At 52.5% G+C, this 23,148-nt stretch overlaps 10 protein-coding genes across 10 annotated transcripts; 3 read left to right on the forward strand and 7 right to left on the reverse strand.

The window, feature by feature from the left end:
* Positions 1–352: 352 nt before the first annotated feature.
* Positions 353–2,366, forward strand: AYO21_07990 (hypothetical protein; the record flags this gene model as incomplete). The annotated part of the gene is made up of 3 exons (XM_022657940.1): positions 353–1,086; positions 1,145–1,191; positions 1,243–2,366. The coding sequence occupies 3 exons, from the start codon at positions 353–355 to the stop codon at positions 2,364–2,366; spliced, it is 1,905 nt and encodes a 634-aa protein (XP_022509699.1).
* Positions 2,367–3,443: 1,077 nt separating this feature from the next.
* AYO21_07991 (hypothetical protein) lies at positions 3,444–5,001 on the reverse strand (the record flags this gene model as incomplete). The annotated part of the gene is made up of 2 exons (XM_022657941.1): positions 3,444–4,826; positions 4,885–5,001. 2 exons carry the CDS (start codon positions 4,999–5,001, stop codon positions 3,444–3,446), a joined length of 1,500 nt encoding a protein of 499 aa, XP_022509700.1.
* Positions 5,002–5,610: 609 nt separating this feature from the next.
* On the reverse strand, positions 5,611–6,491 carry AYO21_07992 (hypothetical protein; the record flags this gene model as incomplete). Its single annotated transcript, XM_022657942.1, has 2 exons — positions 5,611–6,281; positions 6,332–6,491. The coding sequence occupies 2 exons, from the start codon at positions 6,489–6,491 to the stop codon at positions 5,611–5,613; spliced, it is 831 nt and encodes a 276-aa protein (XP_022509701.1).
* A 1,149-nt stretch (positions 6,492–7,640) lies between these two features.
* Positions 7,641–8,427, reverse strand: AYO21_07993 (hypothetical protein; the record flags this gene model as incomplete). The annotated part of the gene is made up of 2 exons (XM_022657943.1): positions 7,641–8,225; positions 8,281–8,427. The coding sequence occupies 2 exons, from the start codon at positions 8,425–8,427 to the stop codon at positions 7,641–7,643; spliced, it is 732 nt and encodes a 243-aa protein (XP_022509702.1).
* Positions 8,428–8,709: 282 nt separating this feature from the next.
* Positions 8,710–10,123, reverse strand: AYO21_07994 (hypothetical protein; the record flags this gene model as incomplete). The annotated part of the gene is made up of 2 exons (XM_022657944.1): positions 8,710–9,200; positions 9,265–10,123. 2 exons carry the CDS (start codon positions 10,121–10,123, stop codon positions 8,710–8,712), a joined length of 1,350 nt encoding a protein of 449 aa, XP_022509703.1.
* A 1,515-nt stretch (positions 10,124–11,638) lies between these two features.
* AYO21_07995 (hypothetical protein) lies at positions 11,639–12,508 on the reverse strand (the record flags this gene model as incomplete). The annotated part of the gene is made up of 1 exon (XM_022657945.1): positions 11,639–12,508. The coding sequence occupies one exon, from the start codon at positions 12,506–12,508 to the stop codon at positions 11,639–11,641; it is 870 nt and encodes a 289-aa protein (XP_022509704.1).
* Positions 12,509–13,333: 825 nt separating this feature from the next.
* AYO21_07996 (hypothetical protein) lies at positions 13,334–15,478 on the reverse strand (the record flags this gene model as incomplete). The annotated part of the gene is made up of 10 exons (XM_022657946.1): positions 13,334–13,526; positions 13,601–13,706; positions 13,781–13,953; positions 14,010–14,077; positions 14,128–14,522; positions 14,582–14,686; positions 14,788–14,851; positions 14,906–14,943; positions 14,998–15,189; positions 15,244–15,478. The coding sequence occupies 10 exons, from the start codon at positions 15,476–15,478 to the stop codon at positions 13,334–13,336; spliced, it is 1,569 nt and encodes a 522-aa protein (XP_022509705.1).
* Positions 15,479–16,172: 694 nt separating this feature from the next.
* AYO21_07997 (hypothetical protein) lies at positions 16,173–18,360 on the forward strand (the record flags this gene model as incomplete). The annotated part of the gene is made up of 4 exons (XM_022657947.1): positions 16,173–16,265; positions 16,316–16,693; positions 16,796–17,289; positions 17,334–18,360. The coding sequence occupies 4 exons, from the start codon at positions 16,173–16,175 to the stop codon at positions 18,358–18,360; spliced, it is 1,992 nt and encodes a 663-aa protein (XP_022509706.1).
* Positions 18,361–19,977: 1,617 nt separating this feature from the next.
* Positions 19,978–20,968, forward strand: AYO21_07998 (hypothetical protein; the record flags this gene model as incomplete). The annotated part of the gene is made up of 2 exons (XM_022657948.1): positions 19,978–20,596; positions 20,697–20,968. The coding sequence occupies 2 exons, from the start codon at positions 19,978–19,980 to the stop codon at positions 20,966–20,968; spliced, it is 891 nt and encodes a 296-aa protein (XP_022509707.1).
* Positions 20,969–21,331: 363 nt separating this feature from the next.
* On the reverse strand, positions 21,332–22,942 carry AYO21_07999 (hypothetical protein; the record flags this gene model as incomplete). Its single annotated transcript, XM_022657949.1, has 1 exon — positions 21,332–22,942. One exon carries the CDS (start codon positions 22,940–22,942, stop codon positions 21,332–21,334), a length of 1,611 nt encoding a protein of 536 aa, XP_022509708.1.
* Positions 22,943–23,148: the final 206 nt, after the last annotated feature.

Genomic DNA, 23,148 nt, shown 5'->3' on the forward strand with positions numbered 1-23,148 from the left:
CAGCCTTGCCAATCCAGCCTTGCCACTCCAGCCTCGCCCGTTCAGCCTCGTCGGCCGCTTCCCGTCGGGTGGAGCGGCATGAAAAAAGTGCCCTCGACTCGCACTTGCACGCAATTAGTTGCCGTCTTTGCGTCTTGCCTTCGTCATCTTCACTTTGTAAAAGGCGATTTCCTCACACTTTGTTTTAGTCGACGTTTGCACGTTACCTGCTGACCATATCTTGTGCTGACTAGTTGTATTGCTCTGCGACTTAGTCGTGTATCTCTTAGCCTTTTGCACCACGTACAAGCTTCCAGATTGGCGAGTCTGTGCTCCACATGATAACCTCCGAAACCGAAACAGACCCCAACGAATGCCCTCACCGCCGTTACATATTCCTGACGACCGGGCCAGGCAAAATGTAGAGGGCAGCAATACCCGTTTTGCAGATGTGGCCTTGTCGCTCGACGGAGCCAATTCAAGCACAGAGTATTTTGAGAAATTCGATGGCAAGAATGACCTTCTGGAGCATGCTTCGGCCAGCCCCTCCACCAAACACCCGGCCAGACCGAGCCTGGTCTCGGGCATCTCTTCCACGGCTCGCCGACCTTCATTTATAGACGAAGAGGAAGACCCCATAGCGAGCGAGAACACCGCTCATGGACGGCCAGACAGATCCGATAAAGATCGACCGGTGACATGGATGTCATTGCCTAAGAAGGGACAATTGGCCGTTCTGACCTTTGCTCGACTCTCGGAGCCATTGACGGAACGGTCTCTTGCGGCATACTTGTTCTACCAGCTTCGATCGTTTGACCCAAATCTTCCAGATAGCACGATCGCAAGTCAAGGTGGTATGCTCACTGCCTCGTTTGCAGCCGCGCAGTTTGTGACAGCCGTCTGGTGGGGACGAGCGGCTGATACGCCTTGGATTGGTCGCAAAAGAGTCTTGCTGGTAGGGTTGTTTGGTACTTGTGTCAGTTGTATTGGCGTGGGCTTCTCAAAGTCATTTGCCCAGGCACTGTTCTTTCGAGCATGTGCTGGCTGTCTCAATGGAAATGTGGGCGTCATGAGAACCATGATCAGCGAGATTATCAAAGAGAAAAAGTACCTCTTCTGCCTTCACCCTCCCTCAGGGATTCCATGATCTAACTGAATTCTACAGATACCAGTCGAGGGCATTCCTTCTTTTGCCCATGTGTTTTAACATTGGTAAGTCAGATGAACCAGCTCGATATTGGCTCCTGGCTAAATGCCTCCCAGGTGTCGTTATCGGCCCGATCCTCGGCGGCTTCCTTGCAGACCCAATATCCTCGTTTCCTGCTGTCTTTGGACCAGGTTCTTTGATTGGTGGCAAGGATGGAGTTGGCTGGATGACGGCCTTTCCCTACGCTCTCCCAAACGTGGTGAGCTCCATGTTCATCCTGGCCTCTGCTCTCCTCCTCGTGTTGGGTTTGGACGAAACCCATGTCGCGTTGAAAGACAGGCCGGATTATGGCCGAAAGCTAGGCAAGTATCTGACCCGGGTCCTGTTCCGTCGTGGCAAGCAGGAATATGAATACTCTGAAATTGGCAATCAAGTCGAGCTGCAGGATATTAATGAAGACGATCTGTCACCGCAAGACAGAGACCCCGAGTCGTCAAGGACTCCAGCCGCAACACCCACGGGCACCAAACCGGCCTCCTGGAAACCAAATCTATCATTCCGGCAAATCTTCACAAAGAATGTCATTCTTACTCTGCTTGCCCACCACCTCCTGGCCATGCATGTGTCGGCTTTCAATGCGTTGGTCTTCCTGTTCCTCCCAGCACCCCGGTCAGACAACGCCCACGCAAGATTGCCGTTTCTCTTCTCTGGTGGCCTCGGCCTCAGCTCTGACCGCGTTGGCCTTGCCACTGCCATCATTGGCATCATCGGGTTCCCTCTTCAGATCCTCCTCTACCCATCCCTCAACTCGAAACTAGGCACCTTGCCGAGCTACAGATGGTTTCTTCCCTTTTCTGTCCTCGCATATCTCATCATGCCATATCTGGCCCTTATCCCCAACAAAGCATTCTTGGTCTGGCCGGCACTGACAGTGGTGTTGGCTTTCCAAGTCATTGCCCGCACGTTCGCTCTGCCTGGCTCGACGATTCTTATCAATAATTGTACACCGCACCCGAGCGTATTAGGCACAATTCATGGGTTTGCACAGAGTGTCTCTTCTGGAGCCAGGACTCTGGGACCTACCCTCGGAGGGTGGGGATTGGGGATGGGATTGGGTGGGAACTGTGTGGGCGCCGTTTGGTGGGTTATGGCGAGCATTGCTGTCCTGAACTGGTCGTTGCTATGGGCCATTTCCGAAGGAGACGCAGGTGCAGCGGCCGCGGCGGCCATGGGCGGTTGAAGTTGTGTCCGATATCTATTCAATCATGTTGATTTTGACAAGATCCGAAATGTATGTACGTGGCGAGTCGCAGGCGTCGATGGTTACGCCGCGGGATGGAATGAACGGGGACTGGGGCGTTCGTTCTAGGCGATGAGGCAATGCTCCCGGGGGACGTACGCCGGGTGTCCTTATCCTTGATGACGAAATGATAGATTCCGGTATGCAGTACAGCACGAAGGCGTATGATTGATACATTGGATTGACAGAGCAGCACAGGAGCGAAGGCAGTCATGTCTAGGGATAGACGAGTTGGGAATAAAACTGAAATGAGTCACCGCGAATAGGTTTTCTCTTTATACCATCTCGCCCGCTGCCGGTGATGATGATGCGTTGTTTTTCTACTTTATTCAATTCTCAGTTCTTGACTTTCCAGTCCCTTCATTATTTCGTCGGTGACTGCAGCAGCTACAGCAGCAGCGGCGGCAGGGGCCGCAGCAGTGCCTCGTCCCGTGGAATCAAGAATGCCCCTCCCGGGCCCCTGAAGCTCGACGCTGGAGCGTTCTTTTTTTTTCTTTTCCAAGAAACGAACGACTCGAACGAAAAGCACAGGACTGAGAATGACTGAGTGACTGACCTAGGTCGAATCCAAGCCTCGCTCATCTTGCTCCTCCTCCTCCTCCTGCTCCCTCCTCCCTCTCTTATCTATGTCTCGATGATCCCCTGGCCAACCAGAAGAAAAAAAAAAGAAAATTATCTGTACAAGCACTCCGCGGTGTGATGGTAGACCTGTTTAGTTGGTTGGTGGGTGGGTAGGTGGGTGATAATGGACACGCTTTGTGTGTGTGTGGGTGTGTGTGTGTGAATTCCATCATGGACGCCCATGTAATTCCGCTGAACAAGGCTCGATTGCTTGGCCGCGGGACGCGCCAAGCAGACGGAAATAGAAACGGAATAGGAATAGGATTAGGACATGATGGTTTGTCAGAGGGAAGGATCCGTTAGAGGGGGGTGGAGAGGGAGCGAAAAGGTCGGAAAAGTCGGAAAAGCCGGAAAAAAAAAGGCAACGGCTGGAACAAACGCGACCAATGATTGTTTTCACCTGTGGAAATTGAACCAGGTGGAATCTAGGTAGTCAAAGTCGCTGGCCGAGATCCGTTTCGATCCATCACCGCCGCCGCCCTGGGCGTCTTTGCTGCTTCCACCTTCGACGGGAGTTTGGATAGCACCGCTCATCTCGGCTTCTTCTGCAGCTGCGGCGTCGAGGGCCGCGCGTCGAAGGCGCGGAGATTGGTCTGGGTAGTATTTCCCGCCTGGGTGGAGAGCCTCGAACTGCAATGGCGACAGAGCGTAGTCCCTGGGATGCTCGTCATCGTCAAACCCGTATGTCGTGTACGGCGACCGTTGGAGCACCTGGGGGTCGTGCGCCGTCACTTCCGGCGCAGCCTTCCACTGCGGTGCGCTGGCCGGGGGGTAGTCCCACGACCCGGCGTATCGGTGCTGAGCGTTCTGGTCAAGTTCCGAGTCTGCCCAGGCATCGCTCGTGTTCGTGGGCGCATAGACGGCGTCCATGTCTGGGAACTCAAAGTGCGACGACTGTTGGTTCGTAGCTTCTTGTGTCGGTCCTGGCGTCGATTTGGACGTTGATCTGCCCGTCTCTTGAAGTTCGTCGCCCTGTACCTCGACCTCTCGATCCCTGATTTTCCGCATCAGCTGCAGGAACTGACTGTTTTGGAATTTGTCGCTGTTGTCGTGTGATACGCTTGTAAGAAGCTGGCCTGCGGTGCGAGCCAGTTCATCTGCGTCACGCGTGTCTGTTTCTGCCGTACGCTCTGTTTTCTCGCGGTAAGCGATGGCGTCGCTGCCTATGCGCACAGTTTCTCCTCCGTCCGGTCGCTGCATCTCAGGAGTCATGGCATTGGGGTCTGAAGAAAGTCCTGAGGAAGCACGTTGTTGGTCCATCTCTTGAGCATGGGCGAATGCGTCCGCAAACGCGGCTTCGAAATCCACGTCGGAAACTTGGACATGTTGTTCCATAGACATCATCGTAGACTGTTGCATCTGCGGTTCTTGCTGGAAACCGCCAGAGTACGATTGGAACATGGGCTGGGTATAATCCATCATTGGCTGTTGGAACATGCCGCCGCCGCTCAACTGTGGACTATCCCGTACGGCTTGTTTGCCTTGCGCAACTGGAGTACCGGCTCCCGACCGCTGGCGCATAAACTCCTGTTGCCATCCGCCGAGCGTTGTAGACCTGACTAGCGGCGCCTCAGTACGAAACTGTCCCGCTGGCACAGGCTGCTGGGATATCGAGAGCCGTTGAAAGTCGGCAGCCCACCCTGCCGGGGCAGGGGAGGCATGGTGCTGGGGGTGAAAGAGGTCTGGTTGCTGGAACTGGAATGGGTGCGGCGTGGAGGTCTCGAAGGCGTGAAACTCAGCGTCGAGTGATCCTGCGCGAGGGTCGGCAGTGCGGAAGCCCTACAGATATCACATGTCAATGACGACTCGAAGAGGGACATGGGGATTTCAAACTCACCTGCCCTGGCGACTGTCTGTTACCGACAAGACGATCTTGCTGCAGCGTCCGATCTACCTGGGTGTGCTTTTGTAAGTTCTGGAGCGGGTTGGAGGGCCCGCACAGAGCGTCTGCCATGGTGGGCGAGTGGGGGACGTAAGTCAAGACCAGAGGTCACTGTGTTGGGGGAAAGGTCATATCTAAATAAGATGGGATAAGAAAGACAGGATAAAGATCGGGGATTGTTCGCTCTCGGCTGCAGACGAGGACGATCCCTCGAGCGCTTTGACGTAGGGTGTGGTAGTGGTAGTGGTAGTAGTGGTGGTAGTGGTTTGATGAGCAATTCAAAGTCGCCATCCAGGAATTTGGATGCCGAGGTTCGCCATGGGCGCCGAACCTACGGAATTCGGAAGAAAGTTTAACCGGGAATGGAACGGGCAGGTGCCCGACAAGGCTGCATCAAGACTGCATCAGTGCTGCATCAGTATACGCTGGGAACAGTCTGACACAGTTGGATATAACTCTCAAGGGAAGACACTCCTCAATATTGTGTACATATAGTTGAAAAATAAAGTCACACGCCCCCAAAACCCTTCGATATCAAGTGGAACAAGAGAACTTCTATCAATTCCTCCAGACTCAGTCCCTGTCTCAGTCGCACGCTTTCCGTCTTCGCATACGTTAGAGTAGACGGTTGCAGAGAAGCTGATTACCAGCAGTGGACTGTCTCCTAGTCGTCTCGGCCAATTACAGCATCCACAACCATGCACCAGCGATGCCCATAGCAAGTCCCATGGTCAATTCTCTTGCACCAGCACGCACCTCATCTAGTCCTGCTGCCGAATTGGCTGCTGTACTAGCACTTGCACTAGCACTTGTACTCGCACCAGTGGAGGTCGGAGTCGAAGCGGCCGTGCCCGTTTCAACTGATGTTGTAGCAGCACTCTCGGTGACTGAACTGGTAGAGCTTGAGACTGTCGAGGTCGAACTGGTGTCATTCACAACACGGAACCAGTTTGCTGCAATTGGTTGTCCCAGACCGGCAGCAGCAGCGAAACCAGACATATTGAAAGGGTATCTTGCATTCGTGTCGGCGGGTGGACTGAAGGAGATGTATGCTTGCGGCACGGTGAATCCCTCTGGTTGAGGATAGAGCAGCAATGTGTATCTGTGTGGTCCATCTCCTCCAGGTGGCGAGGGAGTAAGATACTCCGCACCCACCGCCGTTGTGGCATTCCGCGCCCCCGGCTGGATGGATAATTCATGGTTGATGCCGACAAGGTTGGGTTGGAAGTAGTGGAGTAACTGAACTCGCGGACCGTTTCCTGTATTGACATCCTCATCGACCACAAAGAGTATGTAGGTGGCTTCTTCCGTGGCGTTTGCCGGACCATATACCGTTGGCCCATCGAGAACGTCTGAATACGTTAACCAGAGGTACGATATCGGGTCTGACCAAAGTCCTTACCATCCCTGGGCAGCAGAACGCCAGCTGGGGCAACGCTTGTCGCACTGCTGAGAAGGTCGACACGTAGATTGGTGTCGACCTGAACTGGAAAGTTCGGTGCAGACTGAGCACTAACGAGTGCTGCCAGTGTAGGGACAGCCAGCACCGAGAGGTATTTCATCCTGGCGATCAAGCTGATGTTGCTCGGGGGACGCAGATGTTGCAGAACTCAGAGAGAGGTGGGAGCTAAGGTTGTTGTACGAGATGATCCAGGTCGATACCTTCAACTTAAGTATTCTCCTCGTATGGGCCGTCGTTGTTGTCAAAGGAGGCACCCTCGAGCCTGGTTGGTGCTCTGCTCCAATCATTCCCCCTACCAGTCGCCTCCACTAGGGCTGTCGAAATTCGTCCATCACCGCAAGTGTCCGCGGTAGGACGGCAATCATCTCTCTCAAGGTGCTTGAAACCGTTTGTGTTGCTGACGAAAAGGCCCGTGGGACAGGCGCATTCCAATATGAGAGCATTGCCCCAGGGCTCCACCGAGCTAGACAGGAGTACACTCTCAATCGGGAAGCTAACCTCGACGCAATCACATTAGTAATTTGGCGGGTCATCTCAACAATCATTCGCTTGTTGCAGCCTCAGCTGTGTCAACTGGTGGGCCTAAAAAGGGGCTGAGATGCTATCACAAACCAGAGGGATCATCACATTCTTCCCCCTGAGCATCCAGCATCCCAACGAGTCGAAATACATGTGTTGTTCAATCGATACAACTCCCCAGGGAGCTTCCCACAGTTTCAAACAGCGCACGAGAGACTGTCGGACGAGGCCGTTATTCGGCTCATTTCAAGGGAACAATTTTGCGTTATCAAGTATCGCACAGTTTTCGCCACTCATTTCGTTTGAGACCTTGGAGACCTTGAGACAAGACACACGCAATACCGACCAACCCGTGTCTGGTGGCCTTTCTGCCAAGAACAGCTTGGTCCACCTGAGAAAAGGCCTCAAAGGTCGTGTACTTAAGTAAACGGTATTGTGAGTGAGGGGGCCCGAGCAGGTGGTCATCGGATAGACAGGATTTCTCTCACAACCTTTGTAAATCTCGCCTTCCACTCCTTTTGACCAATCGCATATCTCTTTGCAACTGATTCTCAAAATGTTTGGGCAGATCGGGAGTTTGACAAAGGTGGCCGCCGCAATCGAAATGACGACCTGGATTCCGGGCATAGATCGTATGAAACAGGAAGTGGTATCGTTGACGTTGTTTGATCCAATGGGGAAGAGGTTCAACTGAAAGAGCAGTGTCGGACTAAGTGCCAGGTGTTCTGCCTCATCCAGGCCCAGTTGCGAATACTCCAGCTCGTAGTTCCTCTTCTGTCCTCCTTCTCCAGGAGTCGGATACTCTGGTCCAGTCCACGTCACCCAGGCGTCCGAGGGCTCGACAACCGTCACAATCGACGTAGTCGCTCAGAGTACAGGAGGCATGGCATGCGGGACAGATGTCGTGGACCTGCTTGTGCCAGCTGGCATTGTGAAAGTTCCAACCGGTCTTCTGAACCCAGAAGTTGCTGATTTCGCAGCCAATAACGGTATCCCAATATTCCTCGCGGCGAGGTCTGTTAGTGAGGCAGTGGTTGCATAGACGCAATTCAGCAGGCATCCAAGGCTTCAATTGGGTCATGAGCTCCGGGACATCAAAAACACGCCGGGGGAGAAACCCCGCATATTTTGGCGAGGTGGGCGAGAGGTATAGCTGAACATCTCGTGCCACCATGGCCAGCCGTTTGCAGGATAGTGAAAGCGCGATCTGAGACGGTGCGTGGGCTAGAGCATTGTATATCTCGAGAAGAATCTCATAGGGCATCATGAGGAGGACGGACTGGCCCTTGTACTGGGGGTGGACACTCTCCAGCATCTGCAGACGTCAGATCTCCCACCCACAAAACACCATGTGGACACCACAACTATACCTCCTCGGGAATGATGAATTTGCTCGAGAGTTTTCTCTCAAAGTCGCGGCTCCTTGCTCTGCATTTAAGTGGCTTCCGAGGCACGGTGAATGTCTCCTCCTTCAGCTTCAACCCAGCACCGACGGGAAAGCCGGTCCATAGCGCCATAGGAATAGGCTGCTAAGGGTGTAAAGGTGCTCGGAAGAAACAACACGCAAGTGTGGACGTTGTGAGGGCTTGTATGAAAAATGGACCACTAGTGAACGCCTCGTTTGACTGCCGGTGTGCCCTTCCGGTACAAGACCTCGACGGACAATGTCGGTGAAGACTTTCAGGAGATAAGCGACGAGTGGCAGCAGATAAGCTATTGGGTTATACCATGTGAGGTCTAGATCAAACACTAGTCCCGGCAGGCTCCGTTGATAAGTCTTGGCGTTGCTCTTCCGATGCTCAAATCTCAACGACGACTTTCCCATTTGTTTTGCCTTGCCAGATCTCCTTCAGTCCTTCAGCAGCCTCCGCCAAAGGCAGGACTTTGCCAATATGCGGCTTGATGCCAGAGGTGGTCACAAAATCCAATAGGTTGACGAATTCCTCCCGCGTTCCCGTATAGACCCCTACCAAGCTAATCTGGTTCACCATCAAATGCAACAAGTCGATCGAGATGTTGGGCGAGGCGCTGTCTGAATGTCTCCCACACGACACAATCGTCCCACCTGGCTTCACAGAGGCCAAAGAATGTGAAATTGTTGACGCTCCTGATGTGTCGAACGCGGCATCAACGAGATGTGGCAGTTTTGCACCAGGCTCGAAAGTACTCTCTGCACCAAGCGATCTGGCAAGGTCGCGTTTCGCTTTCGTCCGGCCTGTTGCCCATACACGCAAACCGGCGGCAGAGCCTAACTGAATGAGCGCTGTCGTCACCCCTGCAAATTTGCAATCTGTTAGTTACCATCTCACATGATATAACCGATGTAACTCCAGATTGTTCAGCTCGGTACTTACCACCGGATGACCCTTGCACCAGAATGGTTTGACCGGCTCTGATTTTTGCCTGGGTGAACAACATGCGATAAGCTGTCAACCAGGCAATGCCCATCACGCTTGCCGACTTCGCATCTAGTCCTTTAGGCCTAGGCACGGCATTTCTTCTGGGAATCATAGCGTACTCGGCAAGGGTTCCTTGGACGAGTTCGCCGAATACGTGTCTTTTTGGATCGAGTGTCTCATTCCCTTTCCAATCAGGATCACCCATGACTGGATAGACGGCAACCTCAGTTCCATCCTCGAGCAATCCGGCACCCTCGTTACCCAGAATCATTGGGTATCGGGTTTCATGCATCAGCATTCCCCGTAATGTGAAGATGTCGTGAAAGTTCAGACCCACTGCCTGCATCTTGACTCGGACCCATCCTTCCTTTGACTCTGGAAGATGCCTCTGACCAATTCGGACCGATGACAATGGATCCTGTGGGCTGGCCACTGACGCGTAGACCGCCCGCATTGTCGTTTTATCAGGATCTATATCGCCCATGTGGAGATGTATTATCTTATCACCCTTCACTGTGACGACAAGGAACAAATCGAATGGTTCGTGGATGCCGAACTCCTTGCCAAAATCGCCATCCATCATGATATGGGTTTGTGTCCTGCCATCATTTCGGACCGTTTGGTCCAGCACTTTGACTCGTGCCTGGTGACCTATAATTCCATGTTCGCACAAGGCTATAATAGCATCTCCAGTGAAACTCTTTCCGTCGTCGACAACCTCAGCATCCGGTGCAAAAGCATTCAACATGAGTTCGAGGTCTGCGGTGTTGATCCCCTCGAGAAAACGATCGATGGGGTTGCGAGGTGACGCCATTGTAAAAGGTGTTGAGTCAATGCAGCCATTTGGGACATTAGAGCTGGAGGGAGTCAGGTCAGTATATATCGTGTGGACAAGGCATTACAGCGATGCCTGTCCTCATTGGCGCTGTGACCATTTTAGGGATCGGGCAATGAGCTCCAGTCATAAGCCAATCGATCATCCAAGGTATATCACAAGCTGGCTGACAGCACGTGACCGTGAGCCATTTCGTCCGCATAAGCCAGGAGAAAGCCAGTGTTGATGATGAGCGCGGTGCACTGGCCGTGATTGATTATGCGACATGGCGTCATGCAGAGAGCGACCCTCGTCGCACAGCAGAATCCAGATACCCCCCCCCTTCAAAGTACTCGGCTGGCGTTGGGACATTCATCCAAAGCGACCCGGAAAGTCGAACTTCTGCTGGAGATTGTCTCTTTCAAGCCATGACAGAAGCTCATGGTAAGTTCGGTCATCATATGGAGGAAGTGGGCGCTCGCCATTTGCTTCGCTAAAATCAGATTGGTGTTGGCGACAAGACTCCGCATAGCTTGCCGGGCTGGTGTCACTGCTCGGAGAGAGAATGACTGAAGAGTTAGATGGTATACCGCGTATACGGCCGCGCGCGTTCCCACCTCGGCAGGCTGTTTTCGAAAGGTCGATCTTTTGTAGCCTAGCCATGAGCGAGTTGAAATCTGTCAGTACCCTGGCGCAATCGGCGGCATATTCTTTGTTACTGCTTTGGTCTACTTCCAAGGTGGAAATGACGAATCCGATGTCTTCATAGTCTCCTTCTGCCCTACTATAACCCAGAAGTTGATAGAGCTGTAACGCAAGAGCAGCATTGAATAGAAAATGGACGCCCGAAGCCGACAGCCTTGGAGGTCGTTGTAGGTTCAAGAGTCGATGCCATAGATGGACGTTTCTTCTCGCCGCATCTGCACACAGATCGAGCTCTGGCCTGTGTGATATCTCATGACCTGTTGTTCTACCGTTCAGGAGCGTGTCGGCTGTGACTCTCTTGACGTTGAGAAACAACAAAGGTCGGACGGTGAGGATGATGAGCTGCAATGTCAGCGGGATTTGCCCATGAGTGGTTTGAGCGCCTCACCTGATTGTGCGCCATGTGCAGTTCTCCAACAGCCCGGTCCCAAGTCAGGTTCTCCTCTGTGCCTACAACCGTGGCGGGAAGATTTTCCGACCAAGACCTCAACCACCTCAGGGACTTCTGAATGCAGAGCGTCGTCATGGGTGGTTCCTCACTCTGTCGTGCAACGTCATAGATATTTGAGACAATGTAGTTTGAGATTCTGGCAAGCTCGATATGGGCTCGAAGACCGTCCGGAGGAGGTAGGTCACTTGACTTTGTCAACCTATCGCGCAGAGAACTCTAGATGAATGTTGTGTACCTTGAACTTCGAGGCAGGTCCAATTTGATCGCCTCGTCAGAGATAAGGGCCGGCCTCCCCATCAAACAACTCAGCCATCTGCGACTTGTCAGTGAATCCGAAGTTCGCACATCATGCTCTGGGCTTACCGATCCAGGATATAGACGGTCCAAAATAGCCTTTTACCTTGCTCGTCGACCAACCAGGCACGATGAACTCCATGGACGATGAGAATATGCATTGCGATGCTGACATAGATATATGCAGCATCACGCCGGTTGCTGTTGAGCAGGTAGAATCCTAGAAGTGCCAGTACAGTTGCATCGTTAATGGTAGATTCGTCCAGAGGATTCCCCAATATGCTTTTTGCTCTCGCGAAGAACGCCTGTCCAAATCCGGTTTCCCAGGGCGGTGCGCATCTCGGGTTGAGTTGACAAGCAACAGCGAACAGAGCATTAGGAGCCGCTTCGATGGTTCTCACACCATCAACATAAGCTGGATATTCACCCAGGACAGCCTGGACATCGACCCAATAATAGATACCACCAGAAGCAAAAGTACCTTCACCATCCTGAGCCGAGTGCCGAAACTCCGACAGCATCGCCGCAGCTTCATCATTTGTCGCCGATATGAGAGGGTTGACCGTAGACGTTAGCAGAGGACGACTGTCGTGAGTTTGATATTTCCCGAGCGCCGAGATGAAAGCTGTCACATCAGGATTCGAGGTACTTGACCATGCATTTTCGAAGGCCCGTGGGAAAACCGTCGCCATGTACTCTCGCAAGTGATTGAGGAATGTGGCTCCTGAAGATTCGCCGAGATAGCGCACCGTGCCATCTGGGTCTTGAAGGATTCGTCCTTCTCGAAGGTGTTGGGTGTCTTCGGCAATATCCTGACTGAATGGTTTGGGAGGCCGGGGTGCCTCGGGCGTATCGTGCTTCGCTTGGGTATGCTGCATCAAGTTATCCCTCTCAGATTGCAAAGGGACTGCGTGTGCGAGTGCCTGTTCCAGCATCGCGCACCTAGCTTTGAGCGCATCATACTCGCGGCGTGGGATCGTGACTGTTTGCACCACCTCTGGATACAAACACTCACGCGACGATTTGCGGCATCTTTCGCAGGGTTGGCCTCCGGAGCACTTGGCACGTTTAATATTGCAATTATTGCATCTTTGAGTCAACGTGAAGAGAGTAAGTTTTCAAAGCATGCAAGCAATGCAAGGATAGGGAAGCCTCTCACGCTTGAACAACTCTTTTCCGTAGCTCCGGTGCAATTTTATGCCGCCGCGGGTTGACAGGTCGACGTTCCATATGACAGATTACCTGTGGAGGGGATGTTGTAGCACACAACTACCGAGTCCTTCAGACCAACACAGAGTTTCCCCAAAATCTGGGGAAGAGAAGACGACGAGGCTAGAGAAAAGGCGGAGTTGGCACAAGTCTATTCGGGGAAGGTCTACCGGCCCCTTTAATCTCCTCCCCTGCGCCGCTGACTCGTTCGTAGCCGGGAATAGTTTAAGTTTGCTTCGGGCAGAAAATAGTCGCTGCACACACGACGAGCCTTTGTGAAATAAAAAATGGCACAGTTTGACAGATAGTAGACGCCCGCTCGGAATTTGGGTAGTTACTCAATAGCGATGAAGCGGGCGCCAGATCAGACATGGCTAATGTCATATGCCTGCGACGAAGCAGTTCCATTCTAGTGCTCGGAGACCAGGAAACTCCCAACTTTCAACAGAACTGGAGCACGCAAAAAGCAAAGTGTAGTGTGCTCCTGCAGAATTGACAGTGAAGGCTTCCAATATGAGGTGTCGCAATCAAACCTACCCCCCGGCAAGACCTCACAGGCCGTAGATAAAGGTATACTTCTTGTCCGCATATCTCAGAGGTGTGGTCTTCTCGTCTTCGAACTCCTCGGGAGTCATGGCTGCCACTTTAGCCTGCCTTCGTCTGTTCACCGCTGCCAATGTGAAACGGTATGAAAGGTATCCGGCCAGCGCGACGGCGATGAATGCCAGTGTTATATAAAACGGCCTGTGGGAAAAGTTTAAGTCGTCGTGTTCTCTTTGTCAAAAGCAGCAGTAGTCCGCCATGGGGATTTGACTCACACCAGGTACTTTGGCGCATAGGATGCCCGGAAGATTTGTGCCCCGATGACCCCGGATAGATTTCCAAATCCATTGACGCCCAGGACGAGTGCTCTCTTCCCGGGTTCTAGAAACTCGTATTGGCCAAAAATGCTCAGATATTGGAGGGAAGGAGGGGAGGGGGGACTTGGACACACTTACCAGGAGTGTTGCCACTCAGCCAGGCCACGGTCAATGGTGCCGAGATATAACTGCCAAACAGCAAGATGCACAAGCCAGCATACTTGCCGCCGTGGCGCTGGACAGTCACCGTGATGATGAGCCCGACGAGGGTGATCAAGAGACCGACAAAGATGTGATAGCCGCGTTCTTTCCTAAATCACTAGTGTTGACAAAATGTTAGGCAAATTGAACCAGAGCAATGGCTTACCTGCGATCCGAACTGACGGCGAAAATGTACAACCCGACTGCTCCACAAAGATATGGCGGCACAGACATCTGCTTGAGTCAGGATCTTTCTTGCACACCCGGGGGGTAAATCCACTCACCAAGTTCGCCTCAATGGAGGAATATCCCAGTCCAGCGACAACAAGAGGGAGAAACACAGAGAATGCCTGCCCGGGGACGCTAGCTAGGATGTTGAAGAACAGCACATACCAAAGCTTCCAGTCCTTTGCCGTCTCAACCACATCGCGCCTCGTCAACCTCTCCTTCTCGACACCGCTGTCGCCGTAGGCATGTTGCGAATACATGGCGTTGTCCAGACGGATACGCTCCACCGCGTATGCTCGATCCTTGTCTTTGAGAAACCACGCACTTCCCGGTCCGAGGGGCATCCAAAACCATGCAACGATGGCAATGAGACATGTAGCGCCACCTTCGATGATGAAGAGGTATTGCCAGTTCTTGAGCGAGCCGGTCTTGATGTGGAAAATTCCGTACGCTTCCAATCGTGTCAACAACCTTTCTCACCTTGAACATAGCCGTGGGGTTGTTACTTACCAATGCAACCGGAGAAGGCACCAGCGACAGCATATTGTCCGTAGAAGAGTCCGAGGCGGACGGCGAGGTCGAAACGGGTATAGAATGTCGACAAGTAGAAAACACCTAAGTCGCGCGGGCAAAGTCAGTGTTGCGCAAGTAACGTGATCCGTTCTTCGCGGCTCGTTGAGATGAGGTCGGATGGGGAGGGAGGACTTGACACATACAGCAAGGATAAAATCCTGCCTCCTGCTTTAGCGTTAGCAGGAATTTCGTGGTTCGAGGAACAGTCTGTTCCAGCCTTCTCCAAACACCAGTTCTAAGAAGCGGAAGAAAGGCACTTACAAAAAGGCCAATGAGTAGTCGTGTCGCAATCAGCGTAGCTAGCAGCAGGGTTAATATTTCCTCGGCGCGCTAAGAGGTCGCTTTCATCAAACCTCGTCCCTTGATAAAAGCCTGGCAAATGGTGAGGATGCCCCAGCAAAACATAATGATCGGCACCCAGTTCTTCGCTCCCAGGTACCTTCCGACGGCGGCGGAGGGAGGTTGGAACAGCACAAACGTGATGAAGAACAAGCTGACTGCCAGGTTGAGGTCGTCTGGCTGAGCTCCAATGTCCTTGGTAAAGCCTGGAATGACGGCTTAGGAGGAGTTTTATATGACTAGCGGTGATCTGGACATACCTTGCGTTTCGGCATTTCCAACGTTGCCTCGATCTAATCCATTAAAAAGATATAATAGAGATAAAAATGGAAGAATTATTGTGTCGATCTTGTAGTTTAACGCTCGATTCAATGCTTTCTCTTCGTTTGTCACGGGGACGTGGCCAGCAGGCACATTTCCGCCGCTCCCTTGAGGCTCGGGCTCGACTGGAGACCAACCCGTCTCGACATGGTCCGACAGTTGTTTTTCAGACATTTGCAGAACCATTAATTCAACGAGAATTCGTAACTTGCGAATGTAATCAAACAAAGTCATACATGTCTCTCCAAGTGAGGCAAGTTGCCGAGCTTTTATACCATACCCATAGGCAAAGAGGGCGAACTCCGTGGGCGGGTACGGTAGCCGTATGATCTGCCGTCTCTTGGCTAATGTCGATCACAATATGGAGAACGCTAAGGTGAGGAGAGTAATGTAAGGATTGTAGGTGAATGGCAAAGTCCGATAGACAGCAAGTAGTCGCCCTCTCGGACATTAGGTCGTTACTCGATAGTGATGAGGCGGCCGTTAGATCAGAGATAGCTAATACTATCGATAGGGATCGAGGGACTGTTATACCTAATGATCGTTACCTTTATGTTAATAGTGAATGGCTCCTCATGGCTATTTCTCGTTAGACGGTGCCACTTATTTTTAACATTTTGATTGTGCGGGGAGTGTGTGGATTTGCCTCGAGTGGCGGGATGAGGAAGCCTAGTCGAGCAGCCTCAAATATGCGGGTAGAGTACCCGTGATGGCGCAAGTCGATGGACGGCATATCTCCCTGATGGGAATGGTTCAAGATGCTCCATTTCCGCAATGTCCCTTTCATAAATACCAAGGGTCTCGGCTGCTGGGGTGGGTATCAGGGTCGAACCGACTTAGTGACAGGGAGAGAGAGACATCGGACATCATGGTGTTTGACTTCAGAAATACCGAGAAGCGATCAAAGACCCTCGACATAGGTTTCAATGGTGTTTCAGTGTCGGCTGACTTTCGCGGGACGGTATTGATATAGTCTTGGTTAACAAGGACGAAAGCTGACATTGCTACTAGATTTTGCAAATAAGCGCTTTCCACCCCAAACATGGTATTGTTCTCGCCGAGCCCTACGGACAGTTCGATGGGTCCAGGTTCAGAGACACCCCGTACGTGCGAGAGTACCGAGCCCGAATGCTCAAGTCCATCAAGACGGGAACGCCAGGGTTTGGGTTGCGTTTCGATGTCGAGGCCCACGACACGAAGATAACGCTGGACGGGTTGGGACGAGCAACAATATCTTTCCGCACAGTTGAAGGACTTGCCATAACAACGTCTTTGCGTGTCAACGAGAATGGAGAAGTCATTCAATCTTCGGAGGTTTCGTCTTCTAGTGACTGTCCGATCCTTTTGAGATTCACCATGGACTTCAGCATCAGCGTGAACCGGGCATCAGTACGTATTGCGCACTATTTATGTCATCGTGGCTCGAACCCTCCAGGTCTTCCAAGGGTCTTGCGTACTTGAAGAAGCTTACCAATGCTAATACTGGAGCAGTATGGGCAACTTACCGAAGGTGGACCTATCCCCATGCCCAAGTCAGAAAACAAATTCAGTTTCACCGACTTTGGAAAGAGTTTCCTGGTTGTCAACTTCCCTCTTGATGCACAACTTCAAGGAAGTCTTGAAAGTGGTGGTCCAAGGGTCGACATGCATGGCGCTGTTCAAGAAACCACTTTTGTGAACTCGCCCGTAAAAGGAGCATATTCTCAGACTTTGGATATTCCACCACGAGGATCGAGGACGCTGACGGCAAAGTTCGCCTTGCAATCGGGAACAGGTTGTGGGAAATCTCGCAACGCGGAAACCTCGCCTGCCCTCGGATTGCCGTTGCTCTGGCGGGATCAAGAAACCACCAGCAGATTCATTGTTCGCCGAAATCTCGAGTACATTCTCGGTAATTGCACGGTCCCGCTGTCACCTTCCAAGCATGCCGTTTGCCTCCTCACAGATCATGTCGCTTTACCGCTCGGTTGGATGAGGGACAATTAGTGAGTATCAGCGAGTCCTGGTGGACGCTGCTAACATGGAAAAGTTGGCAGATTCAATTCTTGACCCAAGTATATCGGAACTTTGATAGATTATCAATTGGTAAGAACCGTGCCGCCTACTCTGAAGAGATCAGGGCCACGATAAAGGGACATCTGACTTGGATCTTTCGGCACGCACAACGACCTCACCACTTCTGGCATCGATCATATCTCACCACAGGCCGTCCCAAGGATGGGCCGGTCTTTCAGCTGGACCAACAATGCTATCCGCTCCTGGAGGTCTGCGACTTCTGGGAGATCTTTCCAGGAGAGCAGCCATTTGTGGAAGAAATTCTGGCGTCAGATGCCGTGTCTCAAGTCCTGGACCTCCTTGAGTCAAAGAGAGATCCTTTGACTGGACTCTTCCCGACAGACGAGACACCAGGTGATGACCTGGTAAAATATCCATTCCATTTCTCGAGTCACGTCTTGTTATGGCACACACTGTCTCGGCTTGCAAAAGTGATCACCCAGGTGACGGGCGCTCCGTTGGGGCAGCAACTCGCATGTCTTGCCGAAGATGTGCGTGACGCGACGTTGAAGCACTTTCTCGCCTCTGATCCGTTGCCAGACTCGCTGTCCTTCTCGTATCTGGTGGACGGATTTGGTCACCGAACGTTTTACCATGATGCCAACGACCTGCCAACGCTTTTTGCTCCCTTATGGGGTTTCACCAGGACCAGTAATGAGAAGCAGGCATGGCACAACACCATGGAATTCGCGTTCACGCCGGCGAATGATGGAGGATACTATGGGGACGGAGCTTTTGGAGGACTAGGGAGCGTTCACACACCCGGGCCGTGGACACTAGGATATTTCCAGCAGTGGAAGTATGCTCAGATGACAGGTGATAATCAGCAAGAAGCTGCCGCATGGGAAAAAATCCGTGGGGTCATGTTGTGGGATGGGACGTTTTCGGAAGCAGTAGACAGTCACTCGGGCGAGTGTACGAGCAAGGCATGGTTTAGTTGGCCAGGATCGATGATTGGGAGCGGCTTACTCCAACCGGGAGTTATAGAGAGGTACCTGTAGTGAATCTCTCTTCCGACTAATGACCAGCTCGGGGCGGCTGAGGAAAGCTGAGGGAGTAGCACGGGCACACATGGAAATAGGTGGCTTGGTGGCCGACGCTTTGCATCCCAGGTACTGCCCGAGTCGAATTGGCTGACACGGTCACTGAAGGCTGTAGAATGGGGTAGGTAGTCCTGTCTGCCTCGGCGGAATGAAAGACGTGTCTATATTGTAAGACGGGGGGGGGTTTCCTTGATTCTCCCCTCTCATATGTTCTGGGTTGATTGATAAGGATAGGGGTGCCGTCAGGTCTAACAATGGTCACCTTTGAGTTATCAGTGAATCGCTCCTGATCGCTATTTCTAGTCAGACTGTGATTGACATCGGCTCGCTCCCTACTGCTAGTGTTTTTCTCTCACCGAGTACTCGGTACATATATGCGAAGTACGTGCGCATATATGTACATGATAATCTACACCTGCATCGGTAGATCAAAGTATAAACGAAACAGCTTACAGGCATCGAACGTTGCCGTCTGTCATTTTTCATACAGATGATCTTGATTCTTGACACCAAACTTATACCAATTCCTATTCGTATCTACCGTTGTTACTTTGCAGTATGTATATGCCACAAGCCACTCTATGTACCTCGATAGTCTCTGGCGCCAGGAGAGAATAAGGTTATTCTCCAACCCTCTTAATACTCGGTACAGTCAGACGGTCCATATGCACTGCACGCTATTATGTACTCTGGTACTTTATCGCAAACTTTCAACCAAGGCCTCGGTACGTCCGGGCTCGGTGGCGAGCGGGAGAGTATATGAACATTAGGTAGTCGGATTCTCGGCCGTCCATTTGCCATGTTCACTCGTTCTCGTGGGTGAGGGACGAGTATCGAAAGTCGTTGCGAGTTGAGATTCATTAACTCCCAACGTCTGTCGTTGTTACTTGTGTCTACGGAAGTAGGTAGCTAGGTTTGGGCACGACTTGCCGCCACTCTACACAAAGAACCGAGCACGACCCAAAAAAAATATGCCGGCCAAAGAAATGCCAAAGACAATGCTGGCGTGGCAGAAGCACTTCGGCAGCACCGAGCCGGTCTGTTGTTGCCCGTTCTTTTCTTCTTCTTCGTCTCTGCCCCTCACATTGTCTATTCATGTGGACTCTAGGAGGACCTATCCCGAGTTTTCTTGTTCAAGTCTGCTCCAGCTGTCAGACCCATGCACATACACAGTACTGACAAGATCGAGAGACGAAATAGATCCGTGTCGAGGTGCCTGTGCCTGCGCCTGCTGAGGATGGCCTCCTGGTCAGGATCCATGCTGCGGGAGGTGAGAATGGGTCCGACTGTTGTTTTCATCAAGATCTCTATCAATATCGACGGATGATATAAGAGGGGCTTTGAGACATAGAGTGGATGCGATAGCTGGCTGACGCATGTGCTTCCACAGTCTGCCACAGCGACTTCGCATTGCTGAACATGGCCACCAAGCCGGCTCATTATCTTGACAAGTATACATTGGTAAGGGTGCAAGATATGTCTCCTCCCTTGTTCCTACAGCACCAGCATTCCCAGCGAACCTTTTTGTAAATTCCCGTCTTTGCCCCCCCTTTTTGTTGTCTCTCACCCACTCGGATGGCTGAGTCTAGATTTCCTCCCAACAAAAAGGGCCACGAAGGTTGCGGCGAGGTCGTATCCGTGGGAGCAAAAGTCACAAAATTCAAACCCGGCGAGATGGTGTCCATCTTGTCCGTGCCCGGTTGCGGCAAAGCGACCTGTCGAGAATGTTCTGGCGGAGTCCCCCAGATCTGCACCGGTGGACAAAACTACGGAATCGGCCACGACGGCTCCTTTGCCCCGTACGTCGCCATCCAAGAGCGCGCCGCCATCAAGCTCCCCTCGAGCGTCGGTGCGGCTGCCGGGGCCGTGGCCACCGATGCGTGCATGACGGCCTATCAGGCCATCGCGCGGAGGGCCAAGGTCAAGGAAGGTGACACGGTCTTGCTGTTCGGGCTCGGCGGGCTGGGCTTCAACGCACTGCAGATGATTGTGAACATTGGCGCAAGGGTCATCGTCGTGGACAAGAGACGGGAGGTGTTGGACGCAGCGGTGAAATTCGGGGTGAAGAGTGAAGACGTTGTGCCTGTGGAAACCCCTAGCGTCAGCGAGTGGGTGACTAACAAGTCGCTGGTGGTGGACTCTGCCATCGACTTCGTCGGAGTCCCCGAGACCTTCAAGGCGGCCATCGAGAGCGGTGAGTTCCTCCTAATGGTCCCTCATACCTCATATCTCATACGCCCCCTTACCCCCTTCTCTGCGAGTGCACTCACTGATCTGATCGAAACACTCTCTAGTCCGCAAGGCTGGGACCGTCGTCCTGGTCGGCCTGCTCCACGGCGAGCTGACTCTGCCCTCGTTGGTCGCGGTGCGCAAACAACTCGATATCCTGTGCAGCTACGGCGGGACCACGGACGACCTCGTCGCGTGTCTAGACCTAATTTCCAACGGCGTCATCACCCCCCAGGTCGAAACGGGGAGCATGGCAGACTTCCCCCGGATCCTGGCCGATCTGCACGCGGGGAAAATCAAGAGCAGAATCGCCCTCGTTCCCGAAGATTTGCATTGAATTACTCGATTTTTCGAGACTCAAAGAGGCTACCGACCAGATGCAATGATCGCATCTCCCGAGGGATCGATCACATCTCATTCTCCGAGTTCGGTGTTGCTGCTTCTGCAGTGGGGTTGGAAGCGCTCTGCTACCACGTGCAGAAAAGGTATAAAAGGCACAGACAGCACAGGCTGAAGATCTCTTGGACTGTTTCAACACAAACATAGGTAGTGGACGGAAAAGCATTTGCGCTTGTTCAGAGAGAATTTCAACACATGATTCATTGAGCCTCGTCACGCTTGCTAAGATTACAGCAACGCACCAGAAATGAACCCCCTCCTTGTCCAAAATATCCCAACCCAATCTCATTTATTTCTCTCCTCACCCAAAGTTCTTCTCAATTTTCTTGATCCACTTGCCAACGCCCTTCTCAATCTTCTCTGCATGTGATGGCTTGTGCTGAGAACTTGAGGGCTTGGGTGGCTTGTGATGGTGTGTGTGGTGCTCCGCTTCAGTCGGCCTATAGACTTGAGAGTGAATGTCGTAAGCTCCCGCCGCAGGCTGGGGTTGCTGTGCCTGCCCATAGTTGTAGGTCGAGTACCCTCCGAGAGGCGGCGCCGGAACTGGCGCTGGCGCGGGAGGTTGACCAGCGGCTAAATAGTCCGGGTACTGTGGCTGCACATGCTGTAGCGGTTTATGGGGTTGACCATTAATTGACTGGTAGAATTGTGTACCTGGCGTTTGCACATTTTGTTGGCCAAAAATGTGTGCATTTGGGTCCTGCCCTTGAGGCACATACGTCTGAGCAGCTATTGAAGGGTGACGACTGCTGTCAGTACTTGCGCTGGTGGGAGGCGGGGCAAAATTTGTCGAAACAGATGTACGCGGAGACGCCTGAAGTGGGGGTGAACCTGCATGTGGTCCAAAGGATTGTGATACGGTCGCTGGTGCTTGAGGTCCAAAGGATGGTACAGGCGAAACAGTGCCATGGGGTCCGTAAGACGGCTGCGGTGCAGCACCGTAATGTCCATAACCCCCAGGCTGAACAGTGGAGGGATTGCCAAAAGCTTGTGGGTGCTGCTGAGAGGCATAAGGATTATCATGCCTTGCTGCCGCAGCAAGCCCCGTTCCGTCGACAGCGTCGACCGGAGGAGGGGTGTCCTCTCGATGGGCGATAGGTTCCGGAGCCGCTGGCGCTGCCGGGTTGTACGCGAGGGGCGTATAGTCCATGGCCGGTTTCGTTTCTTTAAGTGAGGATCTCCCACCGATGCTGTTATTGACCGAAATTGGCGAGGCTGATGCTCCAGGACCGGCCGCAGCAGCCTGGGAGACAGCAGGGGGCGGTGGAGGAGGGGGGAGCTGGACAGGATGGCTGTGCTGGACCGCGGGAGAATCATGTTGTACTTCCTTATATGCCGGGTCTGATATGGCCACATGCTCTAGATTTTGAACCACTGGGCTGACAATATCATGGTGATCGGATTCGTCACGCACATCATCCTCAATGTCCAACTGATGCGGATGAAGCAGCTTCTTGAAAATGTTCAATACCAACTTGGAATCATCCTGATTCCAGAAATAAGCATCGATTGTGTGTATCCTGTATTTGGACGTGCCAGGATCCCGGGGATCTGAACTGGCTAGACGCCATTCTTCTGGGTCTCTTCCTGAACGGGGGGACGATGGAGAAGTGGCCGCTGCATTGTCTCCATCGACGACGATTGTTACCCTCGTCGGGAATTTGTGGGAGTTGATCACCTTGACACCCTCGAGGAAGCCATGAAAGGCCGTCTGATCTGCCGTGCCAGGATTGATCGCGGCCTCGATGCGACTTGTCTGTCTCGTAGAATTGTAGTAGACGTAGAAATAGGAGGCTTTATCGAAGCGATGAAGAGCCGGGCGAGGGGAGGGCGCGGTAAAGTAAGAGTGGAGGTCGACATATCTGAGGAGCAAGGTCAGAATTAGACCACGGTCAAGCATAGTCGTAGGCATGGCCTACATATTACTTACACAGTAGTTAGCGTCTCTTCCCCGGGAAATGGTGGCATGGTGATGAGTGCAGTCGGTCGTTCAGCGTCATCAACTTCTGGTTCCTTGGAGCATGACAGCAGTGAGGTGCGGAGAAGTTGCAGACGTCACCAAGAAGTATCGCAGTGTCTCTAGAGCATGGTATCCTGCTGACTTGATTGCTCTAAGAT

This window comes from Fonsecaea monophora (assembly GCF_001642475.1).
Source record: "Fonsecaea monophora strain CBS 269.37 chromosome Unknown Scaff66, whole genome shotgun sequence".
NCBI lineage: Eukaryota > Fungi > Ascomycota > Eurotiomycetes > Chaetothyriales > Herpotrichiellaceae > Fonsecaea > Fonsecaea monophora.